The following is an 11,952-nucleotide window of genomic DNA, read 5'->3' as shown; positions in this document are numbered from 1 at the left end:
ACACTCGTAACAAATACTTTCGTTGCAATCATCATTCCAAATAAAACAGCCATGAGTTTATTATTTACACATGATGTATATTAGAAAATAATATAAAATATAGTGCATTATTCATACATTTCAGGAGGATATATCCATCCTCCTAAAAATATCTATTTACCTTTTACTCTAGTGACAAAAAACACAGAATATGAACGATAAGAAGAGCTGTGGATGGCTTAAATGACAAGAAAAAGCAAATTCTGTATTAACCATAAGCGACCATATTATATTCATCATTCATACTGGTAACCTGTTTGTGTCATTGTATATTGGTTTGCACCTATTTGCACCTTACTGTTAACTACTTTTACTGTTTTGTACCCCATGGTTAGCTAGTTTTTATATTTTAAACCTTACTGTCACATATAGTTCTATATCTAGTATATATTTGCTTTATATTGTATTTTACATTTGCTATAAATGTGCTTTTCTGCTGTTATTGTAGTCCTTGTATATTGCACGCTCACTAACTGTTTTGCAGCTGCTGCACAGCAATTTCCCTAGAGATAAATAAAGTCTTATCTTATCGTATTTATTTTCATTGCCCGTTTTATTTCAAGTAAACTCAACTCTGATTTACAGCAAAATGTAGTTGTAAACCTGCCCATCCTATGGAATCCACATTCATCGAGCAGACACACACATACAGCAGTCATCAGGAATTGTAGTTTTAAGTTGACTTTTAAAGGTGGACACAGTTATTGTGACAGATCTTGGAACATCAGGATGTTTGTTACAGAAAACAGGACCAATGTACACAGCATAATTGCCTCGTAGTAGTAATATAATAATACATTGCAGTGCCTTTCTCCAGCAATTTTTTTCAGCCGAGTCATTATTAGTTTGCATGATATCAACTTTGAGGTTGATTCCTCTGTAACTTTGACAATGATGTAATCCAGGGAAGTGCTGTGCACTGACGTTTGGAGATGAGGTGGTGCCTCAATAAAGCGGAACTCCAAAATTTTTTGCTGACTTTTCTTAACCACTACAACAGACCGTTAGTGCCTGAAGAAATGATCTGAATATGACAACAACAGCTAGACAGAATTACATACAGTGTGTCACTATTGTTTTAAAACAACAATATAGTCTGTTATATTGGTGGGTAATTGCCTTATTTATTTGTCTGTATTTATTTCCCTGTGTTACTGACACTGCAGCTGTCCCACAGCCAGGCTGGGAACCATTTTTAACATCCACAGACGTTGTTTCTGACATCTATCATAGAGTCAAAAGGCACTACGTAATGCTGCGATTGCGTCAGGACTGTACCGCCATCAGCCAATCACAGGATCCCATTTTGGGCGGACTATTTGAACATACCAAACTGCGGCTCTCTGATTGGCTGAAGGAAGCGTCAATCAGAGAGGGGTGGTGTCATGTAACAGACAGGCTGTTCTTCGATTGTAGCGGCATTTATGGGTGAATTAACTATTAATTATCGATCTAAAGCACAAACCGCTCGACGATAATGATATTAATTAAGCTAAAACGTTAAAAAAGCCGTAGTTTTGTGCTTTTATTTGTACCGTTAACACCGAAAGGAAGTGATTGCTATTCTCGAACCCAGCCCTCTGATTGGTCGCTGCCGTGTGACGTAGTATGTGGGCGTGAGCGTTGTGAACATCAACAAAAGAGAGAAGAAGAGAAAGGAGAAAGAAGAGAAGACGAGAAGGACTGTACGTTACAGCACAAGACAACAGATATGTGGATTTAATTTGCAACAACAGGTAGAGTAAACCTTTTAAGATATATTTAAATTACATTACACAAACTACTACGAACTACGTTCGCCTTTTTCTGCTAACGTTAACAGAGGAGAGATGAAAGTGAACGGTCGACAATGGAGACTTAATTGTAGCTTTAATTAACAAAAGAAAATGATTGTTGGGAATTAATAACGTGTCTATATTTCCTGTGAGAAATATGAACCCATAGCACAGCTTTGACAGGGTTTGCAGGGAGCGTTTGTAATTGTATTATTGTCTAGCTGCAATCTCTGTAAGGGAATGGTGGCATTAAAACGAGTGCTTTCTTTTTATTTTGGTGGTTTTACGATTAAAAATAAGTGTGATATTCTGTTTTGCACGTACGCCTTCCTTCCTACAGTCAGGGATGTGTTTTTCTTCACGTCTGTTGTTATTGGTTTCCCCTGGATCCGTCTCCTGTACAAAGCTGGGCTTTTTAACACGATTAAAACCACAACGACAAACCATAACAAGCACACTTTAATGGACTTAATGCGTTTATATCGATTTAATCTATAAAACATTCTTGTTTTAATTGATGCTGGTGTTAAACAGCACAGTTTAATGGACCTTTTAAGGTTTGAGGAATGAAAAGGAGCAGCCCCTCCCCCGCTCCGACCACAGAGGATTTAAAAACGTTAGCTAGCAGCGGCTAGCGTTAGCATCCTCGGTTAGCATCCGCTATAAACGATAAAACTCAGAGTTTCCGGCCGTGTGGTTTGTGTTTTTGTGTGTTTTCGGTTGTTTATGAACAGACAGGACCTTGGAAAAGCAGTTGTTTTTCGGTCAGGGGACAGGGAAGGCGTCTACCAGAGGAAATCTGACACCGGAGCCCAGCTGAGAGAAGTGGGCTGGGCTCTGAGCTGTGACCCCTGTTAGGGCTCACTGTGAATGTAGGCCAACAATATACTGTAACCTTATGGTAATAATACTCAACACGGCTCTTACCAAACATGGATAAATAAAGGCATTATAACAGCTCCCCAGATATAAAATAAGAAGCAATATTTTCTCATTTAACACAATTTCCAAATAGCCTTAAAACCAGCTGTGTTTGTTGCTGTCTCCAAAAGTGTCTTTGGCCATAAAATACAGTTTATTTCATTTTAAATTAAACACATTACTTGTTTGGTGCACAAATACAAAACTCTTTAATGTATATTTAACATATATTACACATATTGTAAATATCTTTTGTTCTCATGTCTCCATATGTTTAAATTGTGTTGTGCAATGTAGCATTATACTTATATTTTTATACCTCTAAACTTAACATACTAGTTTCACACACCTTAATGTAGCATGAGGCACATTTTTATATTTTTACACACTTTACATACCAAGCATATATACATATTTTATATTTTAAACACTGGCATTAACATTGTAGCATAGTACACATATTTTATTTTAATATTTTTACATACTTCGCACTTTATTCTTCTTATTTCTGCTTCTGTAACTCTCAGTACTTAACACCAGAGACTGTAAGGGTTTGCAATTTCTATCTTCACACTCAAAGATGACAAAATGGCACGCGCTCTCCAGAGCCAAAGGTTACGTCTTTAGGTGTATTTACATAGGAGAAGCCGGAAGCAGATAGGTTTACATGTTTGGATAAAGACCTGCACAACCAATCCAATCAATCAAAATTGTCCTTGATAGATTTTCTCTTGATTAATCATGGTGGTACATGCGTTTCTGATTTTATTTGATTTTTTAAAATAGGTTACTACAGGAGAAACAAATACTTCAACGAGTGTCTAAGACACTGCAAACTTTAAAGACTGACAACTGATCCAGATTACAATTGTGATTTTTGTGGATTATATTTGTACTTCGAACCCGTCGGGGGACTTTCTGACATGATTTCTTGGTTATGTTGTGGAGCTCAACTTTGGTACTTTCCTGTCTTGCAGTGAAAAAACTGTGCTGAAACCAAGAGATTACTTCCTCCAGTGCCGGCTGAAACATGGATGCCTTCAAGCTGATGAAGGAGCTGAGGGTGAATTATGAGCAGGAGGCTTATTATCTCCCTAAAGAGACGGGGCTGAGCCTCATCGAATCCACAACACGGGTGAGCACACATGGAGCATTAATCTGTAGTAGAGTCAGTAAATGGGAAATATTTCTCGGAGCATTACCCAAATTTGGAAGTTCAAATATATTTAAATTTTTGAATAAAATGCAAAAATAAAATAATGACTTTCTGAGCTGCTTTTCTAGTATCACTGGCAGGCCTTTGAAATACTTCTCTACTAAAATGAAAGTAACCCTCAGTGTGTGGCAGATAAACCAGTTTAATCAACAACATATCTTTGTTTTCCAGGATGACAGCCGGATCTCGGCCAAGTGCAGAGACGCCAAAGTGGAGGACCTGTGGAGTCTGACCAGCTTCTTCGGTTACAGCACGCAGACCTTTGTCCTGGCTGTTAACCTGCTGGACAGATTCCTGGCCATGATCAGGGTAAGAGATGCTCTCACCTGATAGGACCAGACACGGGGCACTTTAGCTTTGTTTTTCTGTCTGCTGTTAAAAGGGTTTGTAAAAGCCTGAAACCTCTCTAGAGTCAGTGTAACAGCAGAGAGACAACAGAGTAAACAAGTTACATAATAAAAGTATTGTCTGATTTATACTTCGTACTTCCTTAGCGAGCTTGTTACTAAATAATAAATCCACTGCAGTGAGTAAAATTCTTGTTGACGTAACTGGGTTCAGTTCAGTGGTCCCAACGGTTTCTTACTCACGTGTCGTCTGCCTCAGATCCAGCCGAAGCACCTGTCCTGCGTCAGCATCAGCTGCCTCCACATGGCGGCCAAAGTGACGGAGGAGGAGTGCAACCTGGCGCCTACCGACGAACTCATCCGCATCGGACAGTGCAGGTTCACCGTGTCCGACCTGTGCCGCATGGAGAAGATCGTCGCCGAAAAGCTCAACTTCAAGTCCAAAGCCATCACTGCCTTAACCTTTCTGGAGCTGTACCACCAGATCACACTGTCACACTCCACAGACAGGTGAGAGCAACACACATAGGGAATTACGGGTAACCTAAAAGGCAACTCAAGTTTCTCACTCAGTACTAGGGCGATTACAAAAAACGTTCTCCATAAGGACATGAGAATACTTTTACACTCCTGCTAGTTGTCCCTTGTTTTTAGATTTATCCATTTGTTTATTTCTATAAATCTGCTTGTAGAGACTTGGAACTTGCTGCACATAGATATTTACAGTCAACATTTAGTCAGCTTCAATCTTCAGCTACAAACACACACTGTAGATTTATTAGCTTCAATTAATTTCTATGAAAATCTGCTTGTAGAGACATGAACCTTGTTGCACGCAGGTAATCAAAGTCAACATTAGCTGTCTCTTTTCTGAATATGCAGGTCTGCAGCCCTTGTCGAGGCACATCCAGGATGTGTTTCTGAATGTGAACATAAAATACCAGAGTTCAGATACGTGTGTGAACTCAGATTTTCCCATGATTTGATTGGCCGCGCTCCTCCACACCACTGCTTGTTTGTGACAGCGGTTGCACTTGAAATAGGGCAGCAGTCAGCTATCAGCGTCTGACTGAAGTGCACTGATAAGCTCTGTTGTTAACGGCCACTGAAAGCAACATCTCACACTTGCATAACCCCGACAGCGGGTATTGTTTTTAATGCATGGTTGCACTTTGGATCAAAACTCAACACTTGCACTTTAAATCAAGTTTTTACAGCGTTTTATAGCAGCCTCAAAAAGCTTTAAAATCCTTGAGTTAGTAGTTACGTATGTCTTATTTTCTATAGTGTCTTAAAAAGTGTTGATGTCATGACTGAGTTATTGTCTGGGAAACATCATTAACCTGAAAACACAGCTGAACCTGACTGTGTGTGTCTGTGTGAACAGGAAGCAGACTCTGAGCCTGGAGAAGCTGGAAGCTCAACTCAAAGCCTGTCTGTGCAGGATCTCCTTCTCTAAAGCAAAGGTAGGAATTCACTGCAGGGCGTCGGAGGTCAGACGAGATCACGGTGGCTCAGCACTTTAATGAGACGCTAATGTGACAACTCTGAGACACTGGAAGAACATTAAACATGTTTCTGTCTGTTTGTCCACGCAGCCGTCCGTATTAGCCCTCTCCCTCCTGAGGCAGGAGATCGAAGCCGTGCAGTCGGAGGACATGTTGGAAATAGCCTATCACATCCAGAGACACCTAAAGGTAAACATGCACGACTTTGTTACACAACTACTCAACCAGTGAGGGAAAGCAAACACCTGTGGGAACCTGATGCATCGGAAAAAAGAAACAGAAAGTTTTTCCCACAACAGAGACAGCAACACTCTCTGCAGCAGCTCAGAATAAATTTAATTCAGAGGAAATACGAGTGTAAAGCAGGTGAAATTAACCGCTGCTATCAGGTCACAGACTCGCCCGCAGTAACCTCACACAAACATTAACATGACAAACAACTTCTTTAACCAGCCACACAGCCTGCAGGCTTTTTTTAATTCCATCCAGTTTTTGGCTAAACGTAAGGGAAGTGAACACAACGCAGAATTATGTTGTAATCATGTTCTGATTGGCAGCAGGAGCGGGGGTGGGGTTTGTGGGGTGTCTGTTTATTCTTGGCCCAGCTCTGGTTCAAAGCATTTTTTTTCTGTGGACGGCGGTGGTTATGTAACGAGGTGTCTTGTGTTGTGACGGCTTGACTCGACATGTTAAAGGAAATGAGACTTTTGAATGCTTGTAGTCACGGTGGGATTTCTGAAAACTGTCCCAAATGTTTGAGCTTAAATTCTTAAAGCTCTTCTCTATCCATCATTAAATCAGAAAATCTTCAGTTTGCATCCACTTCTACTTTCCTGCCAAAGTACATGTGGTAATATCGAACCAGTATTGGTTTATTTTTTACATTTTTTGTTTTGTTTTTGTTCTAAATTTAGAAAAAAAATACAGTTGTATGAAAAGATTATTGGCCCTGGTATGTTGCTGCCACTGTGACACTTTTACTCAGCTTACAAACACTTAAAAGGTCCAGGTGCTCAGGTTTCAGCACAAGCCTACAGACACAGTTTGCACCTGATTTCTCTCACCCTCCTGACCTGTAAAAAGAAACCAGGTTACAGTTTACAGGGACATACTGTTAAGTAACTAGAGTGTTTTAAATGCACTGATGTCAGTCAGCGAGCATGGCCCAGGGCCAAATTGCTAAACTGTACTCCTGTGTTTGGTTTCAGATTACAGACGCCGAGCTGCTGCTGTGGAGCGAGCGTGTGGCGCTGTGTCTGTCGGACTACGCCTCCCCCGAATGCAGCAAGCCCAACCACAGGAAGCTGCAGTGGATCGTGTCGCGGCGGACTGCCCAGAACCTGCACAGCTACCGCACCGTCCCCGAGCTGCCCACCATCCCAGAGGGGTGCTGGGATGAGAGCGAGAGGTGAGAGCCACATACACACCTGAGCAACACGCTAACGCGGTCAGAGCCCCAAACACACCTGAGCTCCAAACATGCTAACACTGTCAGAGCCCCAAACACACCTGAGCTCCAAACACGCTAACGCTGTCAGAGCCCCAAACACACCTGAGCAACATGCTAACGCTGTCAGAGCCCCAAACACACCTGAGCAACACGCTAACGCTGTCAGAGCTCCAAACACACCTGAGCAACATGCTAACGCTGTCAGAGCCCCAAACACACCTGAGCAACATGCTAACGCTGTCAGAGCTCCAAACACACCTGAGCAACATTTCCTCAGAGCTTCTTCTCAGAGTAATAAACGACATGTTAGGGCGTGTTAACCCAAGTATGCACGGCTGCGTGTAAACGGGAATATTACAAGAATATTCAAAACCCAGAGTGTTTCGTGCACGTTAACGTAGTCAGTGTGAGAGCCCCAAACACTAGTGAGCAGGTCATGTAGTGCAGGAAGTGCAAAAGCTTAATGACGGAGGAAAAAGACGAGGTCGTTGGGAATATAAACATTTTCCTTAGATATATTAACAAATCATGAAGGAAAATATGCAACTAAAATGACAATAGTATCCTGCCATCCACAGAAAAATAAACTTTAGTGGCCTCTTTCTGAAAACACCGGTGAATTTGTGAACTCACGGCTTGCAGATAATTCACACTTACAAGGTTGTGAAAACCACACGAGGGGGGTGGTCATATGGACTCTAAACGCCATGTTTGAAGGCAGCAGGACACCATCAGAGCCACAGACACAAAACAAATAAATTAGAGATATCTTCTGTACAAAGAAAACGTTAGAAAGACCAAATGTGTGCTGATGAAGATGTCAGACTGACGTGTAACAGACCGCTGTGACAGAGACATTCAACATCATGAGGAGCCGGACACACCTTTTGTGTCAACACACACTCACACACACACACACACCAGGTGTTTGTACAGGAAAATTTCCCCACAACACTATGGAAAGTGTGTCCTTACACTTGTGTGTAATCCAGATAGTTTACCAGAAATTAAAAAACCCGTAAGCGCACTTTATGTTTGTGTGTTAACGGTGGATAATCTGTTAGTTTTAACTTGCATCAGCTGGAAGTTAATTTTTTTAAGCCTCACCAGCATTGGGTCATTAAACTGTCACATCAAATGAGACACTTTTACAGTAAAGTGTGTGTGTGTGTGTGTGTGCTGTAACGCTCCTCTGAGGCAACCAGCTGTGCAGCAACACACAAGTTTCTGCTGTTTTGTAACAGCACGTCACAGCCCAGCCCCCTCTGACTGTCTGAGCATGTCAGGGCCTCTCATATCTCCCAGCACTGTGTGATGGGATGTGTGCGAGTCACTGGTCACGTCCCACTGACACAGACATTTCCATGACGTCACATGACACCACTGGGCCTCACCTATATGTTATAAGGAACTTCAGGAGAACAGTGTGTAAAGACAAGGGGAAGGAAGTGAAAGCCTGTTGACAGTCATCTTTAACCCACAGAGTGTTGAGTGTTTCTTTAATTCGTTTTCTGTTTTTACAACTTAAGATTTCAGTCAGCTGAGTCAGACCGACTGTCACAAGTCACAACATGAGATCAGGTGATCTCAAGTGGCAGCAGATGGTGTGCGTAAAATGGAGGAACTGTTTCTTTACTCATACGTTCGTAAAAACTCCCCGTCATCTTCTGTCCCAGTGTGACTGAAATGTTAAGTTCAGGAAGTATAAAAACCCTCAGAGGGAAAAGTGATGTTTGTTTACACCATTAGTGGATCCATATTTCCCCATTTATACTTAACTGTATTTCTTTTATTCATAGTTTTGTCCGTATTTCTTTTTTTAGTTTGTCAAACATCAGAAATTGTGACTAGTGTGTCAAAGCTTAAATCTACAGCAGCCAAGAAAACAAACAAAATCTACAGAGATGGAGTCAGGTGTCCATTAAAGTTTTTTTTTATGTCCGTTTTCACCACATGTAAAACCTTATAAACCCTCTGACAGAATCCAGACTCCACCTGAAATGTCTCCACATACTGACAGTGTGTCCCTCTGTGTCTCTACAGCGAGGACTCCTGTGAGGACGTCATGAGCTCAGGCGAGGAGTCCCTCAGCAGCTCTCTGGGCAGCGACGCCGAGGGGCCCTTCTTCCCTCTGCACCTCCGCCGCCAAAAACACCGCCAGCACCTCCACGCCTGACGCCTCCAACCACCACCACGTGCCTCGCCATCCCCGCCGCCCCCCCTCTCTCTCTCTAACTTCTTAACCTGAAGTCTTTAATTTATTGTGTAGTAAGCTCCGGTGCTGGCGGAGAGTCGCACAACAACTGGCAGCTGAGTGGTCCGGATTCTTCCTGGTAGACTGTAGTGTGTAGATGTGTCGGTGCATGTTGAGATGTCACATTCCAGGACGCCACATTTTAACGTTAAACAAGCGACGTTAGGTTAACTCGGTGCAGCGTCTGGTTTTTAAGGTGCTGAGATAGAAGACGCCGATTTTAAAAATTCTCAGATGTCAATTTAAACCAGAATCGGTTCATGTTCTCGACAAGATGATTTGCCAAAATGTGGTATTTATTTAATAGAATGTTTTTCTTTTTACTGTTATTAATCTAAGACTGCTTTTATTGAGAGGAAGGAGGAGTTTTATTTGATGTGCAGAAGCTGAGAGCGGCTCGTTATCGAGGCGATCGAGACTTCTGAGACCTCAAGGTACAGAAAGAAGTCAGTTAGACCAGCTGACGTGATCGCCACTAAACCGTCTCTATTTTCTGGACTACAGGGTTGAAAGCTGAATTCAAGCTTTGACAGAAAACTGTTGCTCTCACTTCTGTAGCAAAGTTTCATTTGCACACTTTTCTTTTTGTGTTAAACGGGCAGACTGGACGTTTGAGTTTGTGTCTCGGGGAGGAGATGTGAATCCGCTCCATATCGACCCTGCGGGGTGTCCAGATAAAAACATTTAACGAGTGTATGTCTGTGGATGTGTGTACGTATGACTCTGGTTTAAAACTTAAAGTTGATTGTTTCTAGGATGTAGCTTAAAATAAAAAAAAGTTGGTGTTTTTTCCGCGAGGATGCTGTACGGAACAAAATAACGCTGACCACGTGTCAACAAAAAGTTGAAAAAATTTCAAAAATGTAAAAAAATGTTAATACAAAAACATGTAAAACTGTAAATGATGTACAAAAAAATCTGTTAATAGTTCTTTGTAGATATTAAGTTATTTATTCTCATTTTGTCACCTGTACTGAAAAAAAGTCTAAAATCTTATAAAAAATGTTATTTTTAAATCTGTTGTCTGAGTGTTTCTTTCGTCACGTCAGAAACCAGCTGATTGGAGACATTTTGTAAATCAAACTGAAGGAGTTACTGAATGAACACATGATGCAGATAAATGAAGAGAACTGATGATGCTCCTGAGGTCACGGAGACACACAATTTAAGTCCTCAAGAAGATATTTGTTTCAGCATGACAGCATTAGGAGCATCATAAGGGGACACAAATATTAAAGAGGTAATATTTTGAAAAAGGATTGTAATATGAGAGTTGTAATTTTGGGGCTGGAAAAGCTGTGGGTTACATCATGTTTCTGAATTAATTATATTAGTTGACAGATGACAACTGTCAGTAAATCAAAATAATAATTGGAGAGATATATATTAACAAATATTTTAGATACCATCAATTTTGAACGGGGCTTTTTCACAGTATGGAATTTAATTCTAGTTATTTCCAGGTCTGGATAAGTATGGGGGAAAAGGAGAATATGGAGAAACACTTCTGTATTTTCTCAGTGTTGTACAATCAGACTTGGGTCCTTAAATATGAGGGAATTGGGCCTGGAAATTCCTTGATGAAAAGTCCTTGAATATGATGTGTCAGAACCCTGTGTTAACTTCCTCTTTGGGCAGAGATGTTTGACAGTGGAACGTCATCCAACTTTTGGCGTAGGAGTGTGGACTGAGATGCCACATTGGGTAAACGCAAATGTATTCGGATTATTTCATTTTTTATGTATTTTTTTTTTTTAAATTTTATTTATTTATTTATTAAAATATTTTTGGGGGCTTTTGTCTTCATTCAACAGGACAGCTATAGCTTGAAAAATCTACCGAGAAATTCTACACTTTTCCAGACTGAATTTTGAAATGGAAACCTCATATGAAACAGTAATACGGTCCCACAGTGGCCCTGATATTATGGTGCAAACTATGAGACTTCAAAAATTTAAGTAACTACTTACTGAAGTTTTATTCTCAATGCCTCTTTTGTCTTTGAGAAAACTTACTGTAAAGCTTTAATGTTGCATGAATGAGAACCCAAATCTTCTTTAAATGGTTTTATTCAAGTCTTTTTCGTCTTGTGTAGAAAAGCAGATGTATAAAAATAATTTATCACAGCGAGCGAGGTGTAACTGTCAGTAAAAAACAACTGAGTGAGGTCTGATAAACAGCTGGGACAGAGAAATGCCAGATGACACTCAGACTTTCTGAGTGAACATTAGAACACTGAACATTGGATTTCACTTTTAACAAAACACACACACAGAGTCGTACACACACAGAGTCGTACACACTGTCACAATTATCACCAGATCCTAAATGGATGCTGATTTTAGCAAATAAAGTCCAAGGATGTAGAAAGTAAAACAAAATAATTAAGTACTTTGAAATAAAACTGTTTCTGTTCTCACACTGTACAGAACAGCATGAATG

At 40.7% G+C, this 11,952-nt stretch overlaps 1 protein-coding gene across 1 annotated transcript; it reads left to right on the top strand.

Moving 5' to 3' along the window:
• Nucleotides 1-1,633: 1,633 nt before the first annotated feature.
• ccng2 (cyclin G2) lies at nucleotides 1,634-10,526 on the top strand. The gene is made up of 8 exons (XM_050053187.1): nucleotides 1,634-1,775; nucleotides 3,713-3,870; nucleotides 4,123-4,260; nucleotides 4,558-4,808; nucleotides 5,686-5,764; nucleotides 5,897-5,995; nucleotides 7,015-7,214; nucleotides 9,300-10,526. Exons 2-8 carry the CDS (start codon nucleotides 3,766-3,768, stop codon nucleotides 9,430-9,432), a joined length of 1,005 nt encoding a protein of 334 aa, XP_049909144.1. The 5' UTR covers nucleotides 1,634-1,775; nucleotides 3,713-3,765; the 3' UTR covers nucleotides 9,433-10,526.
• The last annotated feature ends 1,426 nt before the right edge of the window (nucleotides 10,527-11,952 follow it).

Source organism: Epinephelus moara, chromosome 9 (assembly GCF_006386435.1).
Source record: "Epinephelus moara isolate mb chromosome 9, YSFRI_EMoa_1.0, whole genome shotgun sequence".
NCBI lineage: Eukaryota > Metazoa > Chordata > Actinopteri > Perciformes > Serranidae > Epinephelus > Epinephelus moara.
The sequence above is the reverse complement of the archived record's forward strand: the minus strand, read 5'-3'. Positions and strand labels throughout refer to the sequence as shown.

Excerpts from the sequence above, each read along its gene's own strand:
- ccng2 (XM_050053187.1), top strand. The coding sequence starts at position 3,766 with ATGGATGCCTTCAAGCTGATGAAGGAGCTGAGGGTGAATTATGAGCAG. Across the intron at positions 5,996-7,014 it reads ACATCCAGAGACACCTAAAG|ATTACAGACGCCGAGCTGCT; the intron begins GTAAACATGCAC and ends GTTTGGTTTCAG. Across the intron at positions 7,215-9,299 it reads TGCTGGGATGAGAGCGAGAG|CGAGGACTCCTGTGAGGACG; the intron begins GTGAGAGCCACA and ends GTGTCTCTACAG.